The 25,403-nt window shown below is 36.5% G+C and overlaps 1 protein-coding gene across 1 annotated transcript in view; it reads right to left on the reverse strand.

Annotated features, from left to right (window-relative positions):
- Positions 1 to 6,369: 6,369 nt before the first annotated feature.
- MAEL (maelstrom spermatogenic transposon silencer) overlaps positions 6,370 to 25,403 on the reverse strand; it is a 45,484-nt gene continuing 26,450 nt past the window's right edge. The window contains exons 9-14 of the mRNA XM_053606758.1: positions 24,355 to 24,409; positions 24,088 to 24,229; positions 11,854 to 11,916; positions 10,988 to 11,120; positions 7,461 to 7,536; positions 6,370 to 6,913 (exon numbers count right to left, since the gene is read on the reverse strand). Of these exons, the coding sequence (XP_053462733.1) occupies positions 6,726 to 6,913; positions 7,461 to 7,536; positions 10,988 to 11,120; positions 11,854 to 11,916; positions 24,088 to 24,229; positions 24,355 to 24,409 (657 nt within the window). The 3' untranslated portion in view covers positions 6,370 to 6,725. The remainder of the gene's footprint in view (positions 6,914 to 7,460; positions 7,537 to 10,987; positions 11,121 to 11,853; positions 11,917 to 24,087; positions 24,230 to 24,354; positions 24,410 to 25,403) is intronic.

Below are 25,403 nucleotides of genomic sequence, written 5' to 3' on the forward strand. Positions count from 1 at the left end.
CTGCCCTCCAACGGTCTGAGGGACAGTGAATTGGCCCCCTGTTTAAAAAGTTTGAGGACGCCTGCTATAAATGACAAAACTTGAATCCTTGTAAGTATTATGCTCCTTTACTCCTGTTTGAATGGGTATTTGGCTGGATAATAGACTTCTAAATTCCTTAAACATATTTCAGGGACACTACCCCATTGTCTTCCTACAACCAGTATTTACTGCTGACAAGAAGTTTGCGGTCAATCTGATTGTCAGTCCTATTTTGTAGGTAATTTTTCCCTGTCTCTCATAATTTCAAAGATCTTCACTATATCCGTATGTCCAAAAGAATAAAGCTACAGACAACGGGTCTTAGTATAATTTTTCTCTAATTTGTGGTAGTTGGCCCGCGGGCCCTTTCTATTAGCAATTTCTTAATTTATTTTCTTCTGAGAAATTACTCTTTCAGTGTGGACTGTACTGTCACATCTATTTATTTAGTTATTTTGGGGAGGTGAGGTAAGGGATTAACTTAGTACTATATCTTAAAACCTATTTCCTGCCCTTTTTTCTATCAGCACAAAAGCAAACTACTTGACACAGTATGTTATCTTCTTTTCTACCTCTCCCTCACAAACATTTCAGGTTTTACTCATCAAAAACGTCTTAATTTGCCTCAAATGCACCACTTCAAATCTCTCTGCTTTAGCAAGTCAAGTGCTATTCTTTAAATTCCCTTCTCTACTTAGTCTGTTTTGAAATTTTTTCATTCTTTATAGCTCCAATATCTCCTCCCATAAAATCATCACAGATTTCCCTTATATTCTGCTTTCCCCGCAAAAATTGTTAATCACTCCCTTTGTCCTATTACTCTACCTATGCAACGTCACAGCACCATTTTTACTGAGAATTCAGAAGCCATAAGTCACCTTTAAAAGTACATAGTTAATGGGGTTTTGTAGTCACAAAGTTTTAAAACAATTACCACTAATTCCAGAATGTTTTCATCATATCCAAAAGAAACCCTGTACCCACTCACTCCCCATTACTCCCTCCCCCAGCACCTGAAAATCACTAATCTACTATCTCCATGTAACTTTTCTGGACATTTCATATAGAAATTGAATCATACAATATGTGGCTTGTGTGTCTAGCTTGTTTCATTTAGCATAATGCTTCTGGGGATTATCTCTGTCGTAGGATATATCGACACTCTTCCTTTTTATGGCTAAATAATATTTTATTGTGTGGACATACTTTTTGTTTATCCATCCATCAACTGATGGACATTTGGGTTTTCTCCATTTGGGGCCTATTACAAATAATGCTGCTATGAACACTTGTGTATAAGTTTCTATAGAAACATGTTTTCAGTTCTCTTGGGCATAAACCTAGGAAGTGCTGGATCATATGGTACTCTGTTTAACTTTCTGAGGAACTGCCAAATGTTTTCCACAGCAGCTGTACCATTTTACATTCCACCAGCAGTGTATCAGAGTTCCAATTTTCCACATCCGCATCAACCCTTTCCCTTTTTTTCATGATAGCCATACTAATGTGAAATAGTATTATTGTGGTTTTAATTTGCATTTGCTAATTGACTGATATGGAGCATCTTTTTAGATACTTATTAGCCATTTGTATTTCTTCTTGGGAAATATTCAAATCCTTTCCCATTTTTAAATTGGGTTGTCTTTTTATTGTTGAGTTGTAAGAAATCTTTATATATTCAGAATACTAGACCCTCTTCAGATAAATGTAAATATTTTCTCGCATTCTGTTGGTTGTCTTAATTTTTGATAGTGTCTTTTAAGTTCAAAAAAATTTGTGGTTTAATTTTGATAAGTTCTAATTTAGTTTTTTCTTTCGTTGTATGCGCTTTTGGTGTCCTATGAAGAGACTGCTGCCTTCTCTGAGGTCACAAAGATTTACAGTTACATTTTCTTCTAAGTGATATATAGTATGTTTCAGCTCTTACCTTCAGGTCTTTAATACATTTTAATTTTTGTGTGAGGTGTGAGGTAGGAAGTGTCCTATCTTTGGGCTGCTATAACAAAATACCTGAGATGGTAATTTATAAGGAACAGGAATTTCTCATGGTTCTAGAGGTCAGGAAGTTCAAGATCAGGTGGTAGAAGAACTAGTATCTGGCCCTCTGCTTTCAGGATGATGGGGGCCTTGTTGCTACATCCTCTGGAGAGAATGCTTTGTCCTCACATGGTGGAAGGGATGGAAGGACAAGAGAATGCTAACTTCAAGTCCTTTTACAAGGGTGCTAATCCCATTTATGAAAGTCCACTCAAAGGGCTCCCAAGGCTGGCACCTCTTAATACTGTTGCATTGGTGATTAAGTTTTGACATGAATTCAAACCATAGTAGGTACAACTTCATTCTTTCGTATGTGGATATACAGTTGTTCTAGCACCATTTGTTGAAGATTATTCTTTCCTCCATTGAATGGCCTGGGCACAGATCTATCAGTTTCAATCTGGATTCTCAATTCTATTTCAATGATTTATGCGTGTCTCTTACACTTAAGAGCCCTTTTAATAATGCACTACAGTTGTTTACCTCCACTAAACTGTAAGGAGCCACAGCTTTATTCATCTTAGTATTTTTAACCCAGCATTTAACAGACCCTCAAAACATGTTTATTGAACAAATGTAATTAACTGCTTAGTTTTGAGGAGATGAACAGGAAAGGAGTCCACAAGAAAGGTGGTCCTCCTTTGCATGTAGTACTCTACCTTATGAGATGGCCTTGAATTTTCCTTTTTAGTAAGTTTCTACATACAGCATTGAATTGTGTTTTAGAGACAGGGTCTTGCTCTGTTGCTCATGCTGGAATGTAGTGGTATGATCATAGCTCACTGTCACCTCAGATTCTAGGGCTTAAGTAATTCCCTGTCTCAATCTCTGGAGTACCTGAGGCTGAGGTAATGCCACCATGTTCAGCTAATTTACTTTTTTGTGGAGTTGAGGTCTATTATATTGCTCAGGTTGGTCTCAAACTCCTAGACTCAAGCGATCCTCCTGTATTGGCCTCCCAAAATACGAGGATTACAGTGTGAGTCACTGTACCTGGGCTGGCTTGCAAATTCTGACATCTCTTTTCCATTACTCGCAATGGCAATTGTTCCTTCCAATATTTATTGAGCACTTTCTCATGCAGAAATGTGGGCATCTCAATGTTTGTAATTGGGGAAAAGAGATATGTCATAATAATTAAATAATTAAAAGCAGTAAGTGTTGGAGGTGGCCAAGGGAGCAAGATGGCTGAATAGAAGCCTCCAGCTATCACCCCTCTGCACGAACAACAAATTCAATAACTATACACACAAACACGCACCTTTGGAACCACCAACAATCAGGTGAGCACTCATATTCCCTGGTTTGATCATTATATCAAGAAAAGAGACACTGGGCAGCGCCTGTGCCTCAAAGGAGTAGGGTGCCAGCCCCACATACCGGAGGTGGCAGGTTCAAACCGGGCCCTGGCCAGAAAAATTGCAAAAAAAAAAAAAAAAAAACAAGAAAGAAAAGAAACACTAAGGAGGGCAGAAAAGATAGTCATGCATAGCCTAAGCCACCCTTCCCTCTTTCTCCAGCACTGCTGTGCCTACATGGCGAGTAAAGAGAGAATCTGTGGACTTGGGGGAGGGACAGTGACATTATTATAGGACTTTGCACTGAAATTGAGGGCCACCCTGACACAAGGAAACACAGTACAGGGAAGAATTCTGCCTATGCCCAGTCTGGCTGGAGGGAAAGCCTCTGCCCTGAAACCTGAGTTCTGGCTACCCATACACTAGCTAATAAATAAGCAGCCTGGGGTCTAGATCAATTTGTAAGGCAACTGGATCATAAAGGCTGCAGTCCTTGGGCAATTCCTGCACCTGTGCTGGTTTGAAGCCAGTGACTTATTGTGCACGTGACTCAGTGAGACACATAAGCCAGGGGCCAAGCCAGTGCCTGTTTCACCCCATTCCCAACTGCACACAGTGTGGCTCAGGGAGAGTCTTCTTCCACTTGGGGAAAGGTAAGGGGAGAGTTTTGCAAATTGGTTACCAGCTCAGCCACAGTAAAATAAAGTACCAAGCAGACTCCTGAGGACCTTGAGCCCAGGCCTTAGTTACTAGACATTTCCAGACTTACCCCAAGCCAGGAGGAAATATGCTGCCCTAAAGGCAAGGACCTAGTCCTGGCAGAATTCACCACCTGCTAACTAAAGAGCCCTTAAGGCTTTGAATAAACATCAGAGGTAGCTAGGCAACAGCCACCATGGGCTTTGGGTGACACTGAGCTGGCCACAAAGGGGGACCTGCATCACTTCCTCTCCAACTCTAGCACCCCAGCACACAAAGTGAGGGAAGACAGCAAGACTTTGCCTGCTAATCCAGAGAACATTCCTGTATCTTACCCAAGCACACCAAGGCAGTATCACTAGATAAAGAGTCAAAATGCTGTTAAGAGTCACAGCATTATTTGGCTTAGGGCACCCTGCTGCTAATACAGGGGATTCAAAAGGCCAGTTTGAAAGATGGGTTCAAACAGGTCCAGATTGTGAAGATTAAAATAAATACCTAATTTTTCAATGCCCAGATACTGACAAATATCCACAAGCATCAAGAACATCCAGGTAAACGTCTCTTCACCAAATGAACTACAAAAAATACCAGTGACCAATCCCAGAGCAATGGAGGTATGTGACCTTTCAGACAAAGAATTCAAAACAGCTGCCCTGAAGCTCGGTGAACTTCAATACAACACAAAGAATCCATACGCCTATCAGAGAAATTTAACAGAGATTCAAATAAAACAAAATCAAGCAGAAATTCTCGAGTTTAAGCATTCAACTGACAATCTAGGCAATGCACCAGAGCCTCGCAACAGCAGAAATGATGAAGCACAAGAATTAGTGAGCTTAAAGACAATCTATTTGAAAACACTGACAGAAGAAAAAAAAAACAATACAAAAGAATGAATCATATTTACGTAAGATCTAGAAAATTGCCTCAAAAGGGCAAATCTGAGAGTCATTGGCCTTAAAGAGGAGATAGAAAGAGAGATAGAGGTAGAAAGTTCATAAAGAATTAACAACTACAGGTGCCCACCACAACACCCAACTATTTTTTGTTATAGTTGTCATTACTGTTTAACTGGCCCAGGCTGGGTTCCAACCTACCAGCCTCCATGTATGTGGTGGCGCTGTAAGTACTATGCTACGGGCACTGAGCCTAAAAATCAAAATTTTTAAGAAGTCAAAATAAAAATTACAAAAAGCAGTACATGTTGTAAGACAACATGAAGGAAATGCTATTGGAATTGGAACAGCAATCACTGTCATCCAGGACATCTATCAGTGTCCCCCCAATCACTCATTTAGTCTTCTTAAAGGGTAATACTTTGAATTCAATGCGTAAAGAATTTTTTTAAAACAGGAGACAGGGTTTGAATTTTACTAATAATATGGTTTTGAGATTCTGAATATCTCTGATGGGAAAGACCAGCTATTCTCCTAAAATAAATCCTCGCGAATTATTGTTATAGTTTGACATATATGTCAAAAGTACAACCAATATATTGCAAAATTTAAAAAATGTAACTTGAGGGCGGCGCCTATGGCTCAGTGAGTAGTGCGCTGGCCCCATATACTGAGGGTGGCGGGTTCAAACCCGGCCCCCGGCCAAACTGCAACAAAAAAATAGCCGGGCGTTGTGGTGGGCGCCTGTAGTCCCAGCTGCTCGGGAGGCTGAGGCAAGAGAATCACGTAAGCCCAAGAGCTGGAGGTTGCTGTGAGCCGTTTGACGTCATGGCACTCTGCCAAGGGCAGTAAAGTGAGACTCTATCTCCACGAAAAAAAAAAATGTAACTTGAATAATTAACGCAGGATTGAATTCAGACTGACAGAGAACAGGACTTAGGTATTTGAAGTCATGAGCGTGAGTTGTAATTATGGACCTTCCCCCTCCTCTTCCTCAGCCAACCCAATTACTATTGGCTGATTTTTAAGAAAGAGAAAATGGCTTCAAAGCTTGGATATAACTGTTAGAAAATAGAAGTTTACAGTCTATGAATTATTTCTTGGTTCTCCTGAGATTGAGAACATAAGCCAGTTTAAGTCAATCAGAGTGAACACTTGACTCAATATGGTATCTACTTGGTGTACACAAAGGGCTCTGTGGTTCAGTGGACCTGGACACTAGCCACGTGACTTTAGGGAAACTATTTATATAACCTTTCTCATTTTGGCTTCTTACCTTTCAAATTACTCTTTTTGCCAAAGCAAAGACTTTTAAAAAAGTTAAAGCCTAATTTTGTTAGTTATTTGCAATGAAAATAGCCTACAGGTTTCTAATGTAAGTGTCCCATTTTATAATAGGAAGAATAATGCTATTATAGAACCTTTCGTAACAGATATTTGATACTTTTATTGTTGAGGGACAGTTATTATCAATTTATAACATTCTCAAAAGCACAACTTTGAAAATGCCAGTTTTGTTAAGGACTTACAACTTGAATGGTATAACCAATCAGGAAGTAAAAACACCCCTCAAAAAAATAAAGGGGGCAAAATGCCAAGATCTTCTCCAACCACAATTATTTTTAATCTATGAAACAGAATTTCCTTACAAATTAAGTAGTTTTTACAGTAGTGATATTTACCATTGATGTGATCTATTTGTTTAATATGACTGTAGTCAGAAGGGAAGTTGGGCCTGTTATTTTTCCAGAAATTGAAAAAAGTACCATCATTAAGATAAGGAAGAGAAAGATTTGTATCCATCTTTTTGGGACACATAAGGTGAGAGTGAAGTCTCACAGTTGGAGAATTTGTGGATATTGCTGGAGGAATTGGAGATGCTCTCTAGTAAACGGGTAATCCCTCTTCCCCGAACACTGCTGTTTTGGCCAGAAATTTTCACCCCAGATGGGTAGTCACCTAGGATATTAAAAATAAGAAAAAAGAAATATAGCAATTTTAATAAAGAGATGCCTCAACTAACTGACTCATCCTATTATAGGCTCGCTCTAAGCCATTATCAGATGGATCAAGAATAGAGAGAGATTCTTACAGATAAAAGACTGAACAAGAATGTTTCTTCTTGTTTTTAGGCCAGGAATCTTAACTGAAGTCCTTCAGGCACCACTTGAAATTTCATCTGACTAGCTTTAAAATTTGTTTATTAAAAGACATGGTCACGTCAAAATTATAAAACTATAGCTGTTACAAGAAAACAGGTTTTTTTTTTTAAGTGTCCTGAAGAAAATTCTGAGGAATAAGACATGGTGTCAAACTGAGCCCCAAAACACACACAGCCAAACTGTTAAAGGTGACAATGCTAAATAAAACCATCAATTCAACAAATTTCTTATCTCCCAAAGCTAATTTGGAAACACTGGTTTGAATATACACCTGGAATCTAGATAATAAGCTTTGAGGCCCTAACTTCCTTTAGTTTAATTCTTGTGAAATATATTATGCTTACCGATCGGTGTGTTTGATCTTTGTTCCTGATTAGAAGAGTTGAAATGAGAGAATCCTGGACTCTCGACCCTTAGCTTCTGTAAATAACAGGAAAATACCAGAGGGGGAAAAAAATGTCAATTATTGGATGGTTTTTAATTTCAAATGACTCTTTAAAAATGATAACACTCAAATACTTTCCCAATGTCTGATCAACTTTTGCTGCAAAAGAGAGGAAAGAAGTAGGGTAGACTTTGGAGGAAAATTAAGAATTTCAGGGTTAAGAGAGGGTTTGATAAAAAAAAAAAAAAAGATGAGATTATAATATGTTTGATGAGAAAAACTCTAATGAAAAGGGGTAACAACAAGAAAGGGGGAAATTACTGGAGCCATGTCCTTGAGTGGTAAGGGAGTAAGAGCTAAAACAATAGACTGGTTTTACAGAAGAATGCACACCATTCATTAAAACAGGAGTAAAGTAGAAGAAAGATGCAGGTAGATGAGGTGGTAAAAATACGTAGAAAATCTCCTCTGATTACTTTTTTATTTTCTCAGAGAAACAGGAGACAAGGGCACAGCTGTAAGAAGAGTGAGGGAAGAGGAGATAGAAGTTTGAAGGAAAAGAAGGTGAGAAGTAACTGTCTAGGAAAGCAGGAGACTAATCAGACTAAAAAAATGAGTAACTGCCAGGCAACACTTAAAGGCTGCTGATAATGAATATTCAGGAAGAACAGTCAGCAAGGGAGTTTCTTTCCAGCTTTATTTAACTTCATAGGTATAGGAGTAAAGTACCCAAAGAGTTAGATTTTTTTTTTTTTTTTGGTAGAGACAGAGTCTCACTTTATGGCCATCGGTAGAGTGCCGTGGCCTCACACAGCTCACAGCAACCTCCAACTCCTGGGCTTAAGCGATTCTCTTGCCTCAGCCTCCCAAGTAGCTGGGACTACAGGCGCCCGCCACAACGCCCGGCTATTTTTTGGTTGCAGTTTTTGGCTGGGGCTGGGTTTGAACCCGCCACCCTCGGTATATGGGGCTGGCGCCTTACCGACTATTTGGGGTTTAATCAGGGTTACTATTTGTCAAGTATGATGAAGAAAAGAGAGCCAATGAAGTGAGAATGAGTGCAAGGCAGCGGAACTGACCCACCAAGAGATCTAAACTGGTAGGGAAGAAGTGAGGGAGGGGTGGAGGCAGTAGAAGAGGAGACATGAAACTGCGGCAGTGTGGGTGGGAATGCTGCCCCTGTAAGGGGGTGTACAACAGTAGAGAGGCATAAATGAAGTATATGTCCTTATGTTATGGAACAAGTTGTCTCTTTAACAACAGCCCTCCAATTATTTTTGGGAATTAACACCTGCATTCCTGTCCAAGGCTAGTGATCAGAAGGGTAGGGGACTACTGTTTGTTCTTTGCACCAACAGACAGTGGCTCAATGGAACTGTCTGGGTAGAAGTCAGGAGTCAACCAACGTCTTCATCGGGGTTACCTTAGTTAAGCAGCAATAGCCCAAGGCTGAAAACTACCTTTGAAAAGCTCTGTATTTCTGCTTTTAGGTAGGACAATGGCCCTTTAATTAATTAATTGTCACAATAATAAACTTCTTTCCCTCAAACCACTTGTCCTCCTTCTTGGTTTGGCAAAACAAATACTGAGCTTTCAGTAACACCAGTAGATGTAAAAGAACTGTGGACACCAGGGTAATAGAGAAAGAGCATGGTAGTCAGAGAGGATGATGTTTGAAACTGAGCTTATGGAGGAGGTGCCACTGTGGTGCAGGATTTGATCATGAGAATGGGAATCTGTGTGGTAGAAGACAGGAAAATTAGAGAGGAAATTAAAATACTGAGAGGTGAGGCAGATGGAAGTAAAGATTATCTACAGAGAAGCTAAAATAAGGTATTCTGATAGGAAAACAGATCTGGCACAGTAATGCTCTTAAGAGTGAGGACAACCAACTAAGGGGTCTATTGACTCTGAAAAGGGATTGTCAGGTACTACAGCCTTAATGGCATGAGAGTCAAAGCCTAGAAATTTTAGGGAAAAGGTATAAAGAAATCTGAAAGCAGCAATGAAGGACTAGTTCACATCATTTGTAAATGAGAAAAAAATATCACCATCTGAAAGGGCTAATAGAGAAGCAATATCCTAAGATGGGGGTTAAATTTTAATTATAACCAAGAAGTTAAACAGATTTTCTCAAAAACAGGTTGAAGATATCTGATAGCTCATAACTGAGGCTGAGAAGACCCACAGGAAGGTTTTTCAGAAGTTGGGGAGAGCAGGGAAATAGGATCAGTCAAATAAAATGAGTATGGAGTCTGGAAGATGACAGAGAATGTAGAAGTCCTCTGTTTCCCAGAGTAACTGACGTAAACAATGAAAAGGCACATTACTGAGATTAATTCTGGTGATGTCAACGTGGATGGTAATAATGAAGCTAAGGTGGGGTTTCTCAACCTGGGCACTAATGACATTTTAGGCTGGATAATGCTGTGTTGTGGAAGGCTGTCCTATAGGAACAGAATGCTTAGCAGCATCCCTGCCCTTTGTCCACTAGATGCTGGTAGTACTCCCCCTTCTGAGGGGTGACAACCAAAAATGTCTTGACATTGCCAAATGTCCCCTGGAGACACAAAATTGATCTGAGAACCACTGGGCAAAGGGTTAATGAGAGAGGTCTTTCCCAGTGTAAATATGGACAAGAATGTTATGTAAATAGAATCATACAGTAAATTACACAGTTTATAATCTTTGGAGACTGCTTCTTTCACTTAGTATAATTAATGTCTTTGATATCCATCCTAGTTGATGTTTGTATCAATAGTTCATTCCATTTTGGGGTTTCCCTTTTTACTGTTACCCTATTTTTAAATAACATTTATTTATTTATTATCTCTGTGTTCCAAGGCAAAGGTCTTGGCCCTCTCACACATTGCTGCATTTAACTCTAACAGCTACTCACCCCTAGTATTCCTGTTTAACAGATAAGGAATTAGCACAGAAATTTCAAGTAACTTGTTCAAGGTCACAAAGCCTGTATGTAGCAAACTATTTATTTATTTATTACCTGAAAGAAAATTCAGAAATTCTGATGTGGGAGCCCATACTCTTTAACTGGTTTGCTTAATAGTGTAAAGAGGCCTAAGAAAATAAGTAAATAGCAAGGAGGTAGAGAAATTAAGCTTTTAACCAAATTCTAAATCAGGTCTTAAACATTGCGTAGGTAGATACTTAGAATATTTATATTATCTACATTCAGATATTTAAATTTTTGGAATAGATCTTTGGGAGTATTTTATATAAAGGCTAAATGCCAATTTTAATTTCCTTAAAACTTTGTTAAATGTAGTGGGAAAATATATCAGGAAGGAAAGGGATTTTATGCAAGATGTAACTAAATTAGATTTGGCGTGCCATGAAGGATTTCAAAATAATTTTTAAGGGAAAGGAAAGAACCAAACCAAGGGTTGACCTTTAGCTGCTGTGCCAGGACCATGTTGAATAGGATAGCCAGAGAGATGAGTAAACTCCTAAAAGTTAGCTCCTTACCTGGTAACGCCCTGCATCCAATACAACCATTTTGGGTGTCACACAATTGCTGGCCTCATAATCTTGTAGTGGTACATGAGCCTCCGTGAGCTGGAGTCCAAAGAGAGTGGCCAGAGAATTACTGATGCAGTACCTTTAAAAGAAATAAGAAAAAATTCACCATTAGAATCTCATTTTATTCACCCTGAAAGCATTTATATTTTGAAATCTCTTAACATAAAGCATCCAAAATACTACTTTAAATTGAGAAAAAATAAACTTAGAGATTTATTTCTAAGTTTTATTTCTTCAGATAGAAACAGGTAGCAATACACATCATGTAACAGGTTATTACTGGTAAGCAATCTTCTGATTACCAGATAAAATTTCAGATTCATTGGGAAATGGGAATGAGGGTTAAGATTACCAGGATTCTTACATACTAAAGGCAAGGAAAGGGAAACAACCATAAACACTTATCTATCCTCAGAACCAATAGTCATGCACCTTGTGAGAGGGCTACCAGAGGACCCAAACATCTGGGGCTCCAGGTGCTTTCTCTATAAAATGAGAAGAAAAGGTCTGTGTTTTGGGAGCACCTTCACAAGGAAAACGTCCTTAATGACAATAGGGAATTTCACTCTCCTACAGGAGTCTTAGAAGGAAAATTTCAACAAGTGTTTATGAAGAGTTCATACAAATTGCATAGGTAAGTAGTGGCATGGACAGAAGAATAAAGTAAAAAACCACCTTTGCTTTGAAACAGAACTGTAGAAAACAGAAGTTAACTAGAGATTGGCCCCAGCTGCCAAAGCAATAGCAAGCAAAATGGCAAAGAATTCAATGCAGAATAGAGCTTTATGAAGAAACTCCTTTTTCCAACTTACGCAATCTTCCTGCAAACAGCTAAAGCACAGAAGAGAATATCATTTTCTTCATGCCACTTGCACCTGTTACAAAAAAAAAAATCTTTAATATCCTAACTGAAGTACTTTAGGGTTTTTATATGCAAAGATTTCTAATTTACATGAAATCATTAAGAAAAACTAACATAAAGACTTCTAATTTAACACACAAAAAGATTTTTTAAAAATAAATTTTATGTTACTTCCTCTGATGTAAATTCATGATACTATGCAAATTATACATTAATATAACGCTTAAATTTTACCTTAAAATAAAGTGAGTATTCTAGGGTCACATTAGTGACTGAGATTAACATGCACTCAATTCAATGTTTACTGAATGCACACTATTTGCCAGGCATTGTTTGGCACTACAGATACAATACTTAATAAAACAGACAGAAACCTACTGTCCACACAAAACTTACTTTCTAGTGAGGAAGACACCTCACTTGCCTTTAATATTTAAGAGAGATATGCAAGAGCATAATACAGGGTCCAGTTGAAGTAACCCCCTTTTGTTCTTGAAGTGTGATATTGTTATGCTACATAATTACATGCTCATGATTTTGTAATAATAAATTGGTACAGACTACCAGCTCATAAAAATGGGGTGTTATTTGTGCCATTATTTGTACATGTAAGTCTGTAACATAATACCACACTCAAGCACAAGAGGGCATTACTTCTGCTAGACCCTACACAAAGTAATTTAGAAAATTTTAAGTGCTAAGGAGAAAAAATGAAAAAGATAATAGGAAATGTTGGGGAAGGGCAATGTTTTAGGTAAGGTGACAGGAAAGCCATCACTAAGGTGGTGGTGTTTGGGTGGAGACCTCAAGAAGTCACTGACGTTAGAGAGGAAATCTGTGTGATTCTATACAAGGTTATATACACTCAAACAAAATACACTCATAAGAGTCACTATGAATTTGTCTATATCTTTCCATCGAGCACATAATCTATTAAGACTCAGAAAAGCACTACTTACATAACACAAAGCTCCCCTAAAATTAGCAACAATCATTAAAATTACAAACATGCTAAATAGTATAAGGGTAAAAAGTCCATTATTTGTACTTAATAAAAGTTATGTAACTGACTGGAAGACTACCTAAAAATAAGATGAAGAATTTCCCACTGTTTTTCCAAAGAAAAGTAATCCAATATATGTGATTCATAAAACTCTTTAACTCTTAAGTGAAGCCTTAGGTTAAAACTAAACCTGTGTACTTAGACAATCACACATAAGTAATTTTTAGTTTCTAATAATTAGTTCTGTTCCATGTCCAGAATTTAAACCCTAAGTGTGTCCCTACCTCATACATACATTTTCCATTGGAGATCAGATTTGAAATGAAAACAACTGAAAAACCAACAACATACTACAGGATTAAAACAAACAACAACAAAAAAAACCTTACAAAAATCTCATCCTGGGGAAAAATGTCTCCAAATCTGTAGTTCTTCACTAAAAATGACATTATTTTGATTCATTTTTATTCCTATTTCTTGGTCGTCTTCCTCCAAATCCTCCTACTAATCTCCCTAAAAATATAAGTGCATTTTCTAGTAAAGGAAGGTTCATTGTATAAGTCTGTCAAAAACCAGAACTACTTTATATACACTTTGTTAAGCTAAAGGCACAGCTTACTCCTAAAGCTCCCACACCATCTCACTCAAATGATGTACAGCATAAAGGCCTTTCACACTCCTTTATCTCAGAGGAGCCTAATGATCTCTTTTTCTCCTATTTTAGCAGTAACATTGTTTCTTCTTTTCAAGGATAATCCCATCTTTACCTGCCTTGTGAAGCACTGTCATCCCATAGTTATATATACGCACATGCATGCTCTGACCTAGTCAAACTGACTTAGTGGTTTTTCTTAAACAGTCTCTGGGCTGTCATTCCTCTAAGTCACACTTCAGGCCATTTTCTATTGTAAAAGTCCCCCTCTCCTACAATCTCAATCTCTGCTCACAGAAATTCTATCCATCTTTACAGAAGAACCAGATAAAACATTTATTTCATAAAATACTTTGTAGTTTTTAAACCCTTACACTGACATGACTTCTTTATCATAACCTTTTGAAACTCTACGAGTTACCAGAAACTACTATACATGACTTACTGCTCTTATCTGACAGGAGATTCTGAAGGCAAGGATGTCACTCTTACCCATGTGCCCTATAGAACCTAGTCAAGTGCCTTATGTACAAGAGCTGCTCAATTTTTTTTGTTAAATACGAATAGTGCACTAAATTGGACTAAGAAAAACTACTCTAAAGTGATGTCAAAGCATAAAACTTCATCTCTTATTACTATTGTTGGGCTTCCAGTGCAAGATGGTGAATTAAACCCATGCACAAATTTGTCTCCTCTTGATCCCCAGGCCCTATAAAAATGTTACTCAAAGAGTAAAAATGGTAGATGTTCACAATGGAAAAAACAAAAAGAGGTCTCCATGGAAGAGTTTAACAAGTTTGTGGAAAGTGAAGAAAACAAATGGTAACTGATGAAGCTGGACAGAAGTCACGTCTTCAGTGCTCTCATTAGAGAGCTATGGTAGAAGAGGCTCTATCAGAACTCTGGAGAGGCAGTGGACTCAGACATGTCCCTAACCCACAGAGCAGAGGTTAAGACTATTCTTTTTTACAGAAGTCCAGCCTCATGAATTGTTCTTGAAGCAGCAAGAAGTGAACTGCTCTTGGAGAACTAAGCAGCAAGAATGGCTGCTGGTTCCCTAAAGTAAAGCCCTCCATATTCTGCAATTAAGAATTCTCCCTCCAACTTAACATTTAGCTCTCTTGTCTGCATTCCCTATCGCAAATTCTAATCAGTTGACAATTCCCACTAAATAATATGAAACACTCAGCTTTGCAGCCTGATTTCTAAATATGAGCATAATCAAGGATAATCAGACATTCAAGGAAAGCTTGCAACATGAAAAAGACCAAAATAGGAAGACCACAACTCACAATGCAAAAGAATGAGATAATTTAGGGGACAAAAGAAAACTCATACCCCTACCAGGATATTCTAACAGAAAAGAGTGTGTGAAAGTCACACTAACTTATAAAATGGTCAAAAAAGCCTTTTTTTGTCTTGCACATCAAGTGGATTTAGAAAATTACTGCATTCAGGATCCTAGTTTTTCTCATCTCTTCAACTCTCATCAACACTGATGACAATTATAATGATTTGAGTAACATGGTAACAATTATAGGCTGAGAGGTACTGAGATCTAAAAAAAAAAAAAAAAAAAAAGAGCCTCATATACTGAGGGTGGCAGGTTCAAACCCGACCTCGGCCAAACTGCAGCAAAAAAATAGCCGGGTGTTGTGGCAGGCGCCTATAGTCCCAGCTAGTCGGGAGGCTGAGGCAAGAGAATCACCTGGGGCCAAGGGCTGGAGGTTTCTGTGAGCTGTGACACCATGGCACTCTACTGAGGTCGACAAAATGAGACTCTGTCTCTAAAAAAAAAAAAAACCAAGGAGCCTCTTCCCATTTTAAAATGTCAGAGCTTGTTAGGGCTCTGTGATACAAACAATCCTTTCTGACTCTTGCCTAAATGATGTCCTCTATACACTAGGAGGTCCATCAAGACCGAGGACTCATCTCTCTCTTCATTGTAGCTTCAGTGCCCAGCACATAGTGAAAAGGGAATGTTGACATTAACTCAAACCTCTCCACTGAGATCTACGCCAGGATTAACCTGCTTTCTATCTCCAATCTAATGTCTCAGCAGTACCTCTGAACATTCTAAACTTGCTCCTTTCTTCCTCATCTCCCAACAGTAGCATATGATAAAAACCTGGGTATATTTTCTTTCCATTCTCTCTCCCTGAGTCTAATCCATCAGCAAGGTCTACTGATTTTTACCAATCTTAAATCTGCCTATTCCTTTGCATCTCTGTCACCAGCCTACCATCAACCATTTCTTGCCTGAACTAGAGAGCCCATGTAATAATCATAGGCCCCACACTTCCTTTTTTACCTCCTCATAAATCCATACATTAAAAAACTCAGAGGTCTTTCAGAAACCTAATCACCTAATACTTCTCTACTAGACAAAATTCCTTCCTATGACTAACAAGGCCTTGTGCTTGTCTCCTCCTTATTTCTTCAACCTCATCCTGTGCATTATCCTCTTTGCTCATCATTTGTCAGTCACACTGATTGTCTAACAACTTCTAGTAAACAACCACCTTTTACCTCAGTCTTTATATCTCTCTACCCAGCATGTTATTCTTTACATTTTTGGCATGGCTATATCCTTCAGCTTTAATATTTTGCATGCCAATAAAGCCTTCTTGAACATTCTATAATGTATTCTACATTGTTACACTCTGTTAGAGTATCCTCTTGATTTCCTTAGCACTTATCACAAGCTAAAATGACCATTTTCTTTACTATTTGATGTATCTCTCTTTCCCACTGAACCGTTAGCTTCTTAAAAGTCAGAGACCACACTAATTTTGCTCACCATTGCACCTTAAGTCTAGTTAGCAGAGGAATTGCTCAGCAAGTCCTTTGTTGATTAAATAAAGGTTGCCATGTTTTAATCAGAAGGTCATGAATAATGAGTTAGTCCAAAGACATTTATGGTCAGAGACATCAGGAGGATGGGAGATATATAAAAATCATGACTACTCTTAGCCTCTAAAACAGTGGTTCTCAACCTTCCTAATGCCGCAAGCCTTTAATGCGACCCACAGGTTGAGAACTGCTGCTCTAAAATAATGATAGTTATTAACAGCCTGTTTAAATTCCAATATTAATTTTGCGTAACTGTACTCAATTTTACCAATTTAAGAACTTATTCATAGGAGCTAGACAAACATTTATCAAAAACTTATTATAAACTTGAAGGTCTTTTAGTAGATGTTGAAGAGCAATGTCTAAAATGAGTCCCATTTGCTTATATTAGCAAATGTTGTGCACTTAACTAAAATTTCCTTGTAAAATGTTATAATATTGAAATCTTGCTATGTTATGAAGCTCAGTACAAGATTCATCCTGTCCAAAGCAATTTATTACTGAAGTACCCCAAATACTATATAACAATTTTACCTTCAAGAAAATCAAATGGCATAGGCCTCAAAGAATGCCTTATGCCAAAGCTACTCTAGTTTTGTTAGTGTGCACTTGGACTTCAGTACTGGATTTCTTCAATTAAGGTGCATTTTTTCACCTTCTAACCAAAATTAGAATGCATTTTATGATTGAAGGTATTCTACAATTGCTCCTAGACAACTAGAAATAGTTGCCATGGCCTAAGCATATGCAAATATGATTATTCGTAACATTTGCAATCCTTCAACATTTTAGTCAGTAAATCCTTTAACGATTACTTGAGGAAGTATTGGTCTTTCTCTGAAAACTTTCTATTGATCAAGAAAGAACCAGCATCAAAACTTGCAGAAATTATATTAGAATAGAATATATATGGTATATATATATTCAGAAATTACTGAATGGAGTAAAACTGAAAGCTTTTCCACTTAGAACTGGAACCAAAGTTGTCCTCTATTGCCACTTCTATTCAACATATTGCTGGAAGTTCTAGCCAATACAATCAGGCAAGAGAAGGAAATAAAGGGCATCCAAATGGGTGCAGAGGTCAAACTCTCCATTTTGCTGATATGTTCTTATACTTGTAGAACCCCAAAGACTCAACCACAAGACTCCTGGAAGTGACCCACAAATACAGCAATGTCTCAGGATATAAAATCAATGTCCAAGATCAGTAGTCTTTGTATATGCCAATAACAGCCAAGATGAGAAGCTAATCAAGGACACAATTCCCTTCACGGTAGCTTCAAAAAAAAAAAAAGAAATACCTAGTAAAATACATAAAAGAGGTAAAGGACCTCTACAAAGAAAATTAATAAACTCTAAGAAAAGAAATAGCAGAAGATATTAACAAATGGAAGAATGTATCACGCTCATGGCTAGGAAGAATCAACATTGTAAAAATGTCTATACTACCCAAAGCAATCTATAGATTCAATGCAATCCCCATTAAAATATCATCATCACACTTTCAAGATTTGGAAAAAAAAATTCATTTTGTATGGAACCAGAAGAAACCCCATATAGCCAAGGCAATTCTTAGTAATAAAAACAAAGCCAGGGGTATCACCCTACCAGACTTTTGGCTATACTACAAGGCCACAGTGCTCAAAACAGCATGGTATTGGCACAAAAACAGAGAAATTGACATGTGGAACCAGATAAAAAACCCACGAGATGAAACTAACACCTTATACCATTTGATCTTTGATAAGCCAACAATATCATACACTGGGGAAAAGAATCCCTATTTAATAAATGGTGCTGGGAAAACTGGATAACCACGTGTAAAAGACTAAAACTGGACATACACCTCTTACCACTTACAAAAATCAATTCAAGATGGATGAAAGATATACATCGGAGACATGAAACAATAAAAATCCTTAAAGAAAGTGTGGGAAAAACACTTGAAGATATTGGCCTTGGAAAGATTTTATGTGTACTTCCATGGCAATTGCAACAATAACAAAAATAAACAAATGGGACTTAAACTGAAAAGCTAAGGAAACAACAACCAAAGCAAACAACTTTCAGAATGGGAAAAGATATGTGCAAATTATGAATTGGACAAAAACTTGATAACTAGTAACTATAGAGAACTCAAATTAAGCAATACAAAAAGAACTGATACTCCCATATATCACTGGACAAGACAGAGGAATAGAACCTTCTCTAAAGCAGACAAATAGTTAACATGAAAAAATGCTTATCATTCCCCAAATCATCAAAGAAATGCAAATCAAAACTACCCTGAGATATCACCTAACCTCAGCGAGAATGGCCCACCTCACAAAGTCTCAAAGCTGCAGATGCTGGCACGATGTGGACAGAAAGGAACACTTTTACACTGCTTGTGGGACTACAAACTAGTACAACTTTTTTGGAAGAAGTATGGAGAATCCTCAAAGAACTCAAATTAGACCTCCCATTTGATCCTATAATCCCATTACTAGGCATCTACTCAGAAGAAAGAAAATCCTTTTATCATAAGGACATTTACACTAGATTGTTTATTGCAGCTCAATTTACAATCATCAAAATGTGGAAACAGCCTAAATGCCCACCAACCCAGAAATGGATTAACAAGCTGTGGTATATGTATACCATGGAATACTATTCAGCTATTAAAAAAAAATGGAAACTTTACATCTTTTGTATTAAACTGAATGGAGGTGGAACACATTCTTCTTAGTAAAGCATCACAAGAATGGAGAACAATCCAATGTACTCAATTCTAGTATGAAGGCAGATGAGCTAACACAACAGGGGAATAGGGAAATGAGCAAGTGATGAGAAGGGTGGAGGGAGGAGGAAGATGTGGTCACGGTGTACAGTACACCTCTTGGGAGTGGGACACAATTATAAGAGGGACTTTATCTAACAAATGCAATCAGTGTAGCCTAATTCTTTGTCCCCTTAATGAATGAATCCCAAACAATAAAAAAATTTTGCAGAAAGGGTGTCCAGTGCGAAGAAAATCCCACAAACAGTGCAATTCTCTTTTAAGAAATGCTGTATACAATAAAAACACAGACACTCGATGACTCTGAATCAAAAATTGTTGAAATATTTCAGCCAACAGCTGAGGTGATGGTATATAAATTCAAATATCCTAATACATTATCCATAAACTTAACAGATTAACAAGAATAACCAAGACAAAGCAGACAAAATCTACACCAGCAGCATAATTAGAAGACAGAACACCACAAAACTTGATTACTTATAAATAGAAAAAAGTAAACTTTAATTTCCAGGGGAGCAATTTCTTAATCTCTCACCTTGAGCCTTTATATGGAGAGTGGTGTTCAGGAAAAAATAATATCTAAGAAAGTGAGAGAAAGGAAATGGAAAGCCTGAAATTAAATTAAAATCATCTTCACAATGATATTATAAATATTGGAACAGAGTTCTCGTAGATAGAATACTGACCATAGGAAAGTGCCTGTGATGAGGGAAAGAGAAGATGTAAGAGCTCTTTAGAAATTGGATGGAGAGAAAAAAAGCAAGATGGAGAAATTTAGTATCCTGCAGGATTAAAAAAAAAAAATCAAAAAGGGAAAGATCTACAACCATACCCCTGCCACCCTGAAATCATTTTCTGAAGAACCTGTACTTACTTTGCTACCCTGACTGAAGAGGAAGCTCTTGAGCTAAGACTCTCAAGCCTCCCTGCAAATTATCAGTCACGTCCAAGAAATGCAAGGAACAATGCATCTTCTTCTATTCTATAGATAGAAAGCTATTATAAGAAACAGAAAATGAGAATCAAAACACTTTAGCTAGTAACTCTCCCTCAATCTCCTCCCACAAACAACAACAAAAACTATAACTGTAACTTATAATACCACATTAAATATCCCCAATACAATAATGTGAGGTTATGAAACAAACCCTAAAGGAAAAACTTCAAAACCAGAAACAGAAATAATAAAAAAAGAATAAATCACAGTTGATTAAACTCAGGAACAAAAGAGAAAAAAAGACAAAATCATACTGGAAAAGAACTAATTATAAATTGTCCAAAGAAGAATAGATCCATTAGGAAAGCTAATAAGGAAAATTGAAAAAAAAAAACAACAAAACACCCCCCCCCCCCCAGAAAATTGTCAAGAGAATAAATGATTAAAGAAAGCAAAAAGGGTCAGAAAAGTGATTAAAAGGAAAAATAGGCAAAGCTCATCAAACATAGATATATCAGACTCCTTTAAGAAAAAAAAATAGTGGAATAGAACATTAAACTCCAATCTAAGAAAATTTCCCAAAATAGAACCGGATTCTGTACACTGAAAGGGCTCGCCAAATGCCTCAGAAAATGGAACCGCAATAATAAACTCAAAGAAACATCCTAGTAAAACTATTAGACTTTAAAAATGAAAACTGACTAAGGTTTCCAGGCAAAATGATCAAGTAACTCTAGGCCAAAAGATCAGGTAACTAAGGCCAAGAGAATTAATTGAATTTTGTAGAAGGAACACAAAGCAATATAATGGAATTGTATGTTTCTAGACACTTAAGGAAATGAAGTATAAATAATTAGAAGGATTTAAACATGGAAAGAATACAAGGAACACTTGTCCATGAGCCCAGATCAATCTTCTATATCAAGGTTCAGCAAATTTTACAGCATCAAGTAACACAGTAATCTGTTTAAAACTACAGGAAATACAAGGAGACCTCAACAGAAACATAGTAATAGGAGAGATAAGAACTACTCTAAATACGAGATCAATTGAACAAAATATAAAAACATCTGAATGCAATCAATATAGATCTTATGTATCAAATGCTACACTTTGAAAATAAAAAAAAGACATATTCTCACATGCCCATGGAACAGTTACAAAAATTGATTAAACAAGTATATTAAGAAAAAAACTCCAAATACTTTAATTTCCATAAAGTAGAAATATTGTAAACCACATTCTTTGATCACAAAGCAAAAACATCAGAATTTACTAAAAGAAACAAAAATAAGAAAAGCTTTTTCATGCGGACACTTAAAAGCCTTATATTTATTAACTCCTTGTTGAGAGTTAAAAAGACAGAATTTGTTAAAAATGACAATGAAAATATTGCATGTCAGAATCTACAAGATTCATTGAAAATAATGGTTAAAAGATAATTCACTCTACTTAACACTTATCAAAAAAAGGACAAAAGATAAATGAATTATGTTCTTCACTGAAAAAATCTAGAACCCTGAAATACAAAGAGTAAATAAAAGCAGAAATTAATACGAGGATAGTGAAATAGGGGCAATAAATTAAAATCCTGCTGGTTTGAAAAATTCAAATAGATAACACACTAGCTAGAGAAAAAAGGGAGAGGGCACAAATATATAAGAAATGATGAGATAAACCACCAATAAACAGAAATTCAAAAAATTTTAAGATGTCTTCTTTACAGACCTTTAAACAAAAAAACCCTGAAATTAGAATTAGAAAGCCTAATCAAAGCAATTTCTGTAGAGAAAAATTATCAAGGAACTTCCCCCATAAAAATGCACCAGTTCCAGATATGCACAATCTATTAGAATATTAGAATAGCTTTGAAAGACACAAAGGTAGATTTGAACAACGCAAAGACATTGCTTGTCCTTGGATACAACTCAACATTATAAAGACTTCAGTTCTCCCCAAGTTGATTTATAAATCTAATGCAATCTCAGCGAGTTTTATGGAGCTAGAATGAAGTGATACTTTTGAACCTACTGTTTTTGTTTACACATGCCTTAGACATTCAAAAGACAATTAACAAAAGTAGGAAAAAACAAAAAATGGACTAGAAACAAACAAATCAACTATATTTCAAAAGAATAACTTCAGTATATTAAAGGGGGAAAAAGTCTTTTGAACAAAGTATTTTGACTACATACGTTCAGACTAAAAATAACTAAATTCTGAACCATTGTTAGTCTTTATTTTTAAACTATGGTAGTATCACATAATTCTGAAAAAACATACTGAGAGCCAGTATTCCCTTCTCTCAGAGCAAAGAAAAACAAAAATAAAAAGTACAACAGAGAATCTTACGATACTGGATTGTAATTGTAGGTTCCATATGAACTATTGGTGAGAGATAGAGACCCAGTGACATAATGTGTATGGAGGGTATGGATAGACACATACATAAGCTTCCTGGCTCTGTCCATGAAGGGGACCTAAAAATAATGCACTCTAATAAGAAATGAGCATACCTTCCACCCAGATTCTATCCCCAAAATGCTATATTCCACTAAAAGGAACCAGGCATCCTTGGAGAAATGGCTAATTCAAGGTTGGAGCAGAGAAAGTATAAAATAAGCTTGTGCCAGATAGAAAGGAAAGAAGGGCTCAAAGAATGATGAGGAAATGTGAAAAGAACATAGAAGGGACTCCCTCTGGCCAGAACTATCTGAGCATAAAAATACATTAAGAGATTATAATTCACTGAATAGCAATCCTTGAGTCCATACTCATACAAATAAAAAAAAAAATGGGTGAAAAGAAAAAAATTCTTCTTTACAGTAGAACTAATGATGTAGAAGGATCAATTGAATTAGGGGGAAAATATCACTATTTCACTAACAGTAATAATAAGAGCAAAAATAGTCATTGGATGATAAAACTAGTATATGAAAGGTTGAAGAATGGCTACCTAGTTTAAAAGTATTTCCCTAAAAAATATTAATTATAAGGTGAAAAATAGTGACTTTCCAATTTAGAACGCTGACAGACATTACTTCAGTGATCAAAGTTATCATCAGTAATGAGACAAACTGTTATCACATGCGTCCAGATGTGACACACTGAGAAGACACATCAGTTTTGAGGAAGTCCTGCTAAAAATGCAAAATCTCAGTCTAATCATAAGGAAATACAGACCAACTTAAACTGAGAAACATTCTATAAAATAACAGGCAAAAATCAGAGTAAGACTGAAGAACTTGACAAAGGAGCGTAAAAAAATACCTAAGTGCAACACATAATCTTGTATTGGACTCTAGACATTGTTTTTTGTCTATAAAAACCATAATTAGGCCAAGAAACAAAATACAGTCTTCACATTAGATAGTAATATCAATGCAAATATCCTGATTTCAGTAATTATATGACGGTAATTCTAATGCTCTTATCTTAGGAAACACTGAAGTATTTGGGTGCAAAGAGATACACAATGAAAGCTGCTTACTTTGCAAGTGCATCAGAAAAACAGTGAGTTTATACTTAAATATGAAAATGTTAACAATTAGAGAATCTGAGAGAATAGTATACTTTGTTATTATTCTCAGTACTCTTAAGTCTAAAATTATTTCATAATAAAAATACTTTTGTCAATTTATTTCACTAATATATTCCTTTATATTAAGTGCAAGAGTTCCATATAATAAAAAATCTGTCTAAATAATTCTAAAAACGTTCTTTCATCAATACTGAAACTCTAAATGGTAAGAAAGAGTTCATTTGGCAGCTTTTGTTTTGAGCAATACACAAAGTAATATATCTCACAATCAATAAAATGTTATATTCAAGGTAATATAATGCTATAAGGCTTCACAGGAAAATATTGTATAAAAAGGAAAAACTAGTCTTACTATATTTTCTCAGTTTAGAAAAGAAGGCAAAATTACTATATTACATAATTTCTATCAATACCTTGTGTTGCTAGAATAATCCCACATGGCCACATCTAGGAGACTTCGAACCCAGGTCTTGGAGGGCTCTTTGAGAAATTTTTGCTGGTAAATCCCCACTACAAGGTCCTCTACAGTGAGAAGTTCTAGATCTTGCCTGATTTCTTCCAATAGTAAACAGAAACATACACATGATGAGTAAATTTAGGGACTTAGGATATATATATCAAACTGGAAATAAATGTAGATGTTATAATGTGCTTCTGCAGTGACCCTGAGTTTTACCTACCTGATCTCTTTGCCATGTGTTTCAAACACCAGTTCACTCTGGCTCTATCATCAGACTGCAGAAGAAAAAAAAATTACTTTTGTTTTCTTGCATTTGCAAGTAATATAAAAATTTCTTGTATTAATTAATGTTCTCCCTCTAAAATGGGGCTGGGGGTACAGGAGACTGAAGACTTTGTGAACTAATAACTATAAAAATAATTGATGTACACTTCAAAAAAACCACTGTTATTACACTGGTAATACCACTTACATTTACTCATACACAGCAATATTAACATACTTCGAGAAGTGAGACCTAGGGAGGTGAATGAAGGAATCAATGTTCAAAAAAAGACTAGGTAGTCTGCTCATTGTTACAGTAAGCAGCAAGGTTAATTAAAACCTAATTCTTATGCCTACCTTAGAAAAATTTGGACAAAATAAAGAATACAGTCTCTCTAAATATTACAAAACAGGTAGAAGGGGCTTCATGAGGGTAAAATGATATTGCAGATATTTCAGAGTGGGGAATTCAAAAAACACTAAATTTACCAAAGTAGAGATGTTCAGCTTTTATAATCTTCAAAATCAGAAAAAAAATTTTAAAGGCATCATACCTAATTACATTCAAAAATAATTCATCTTTTTTTTTTTTTTTTTTTGCTGTTTTTGGCCAGGGCCAGGGCTGGGTTTGAACCCACCACCTCTGGTATATGAGGCCGACGCCCAACTCCTTTGAGCCACAGGCACCACCCAAAAATTCATCTTTTGATGATCTTTTAGCACAGTGGTTCTCAACCTTCCTAATGCCGTGGCCCTTTAATACAGTTTCTGTGGGTCGCAACCCATAGGTTAAGAACTATTGTTTTAGCATCTAAATGGACCCCTTAAGAGAATTTCTTTTTTTTTTTTAATTTATTTTTATTGTTAAATCATAGCTGTGTACATTGGTGTAATCAAGGGGTACAATGTGCGGGTTTCATATACAATCTGAAATATTCTCATCAAACTGTTCAACATAGCCTTCATGGCATTTTCTTAGTTACTGTATGTAGGCATTTGTATTCT

This window comes from Nycticebus coucang, chromosome 10 (assembly GCF_027406575.1).
Source record: "Nycticebus coucang isolate mNycCou1 chromosome 10, mNycCou1.pri, whole genome shotgun sequence".
Classification (NCBI taxonomy): Eukaryota; Metazoa; Chordata; class Mammalia; order Primates; family Lorisidae; genus Nycticebus; species Nycticebus coucang.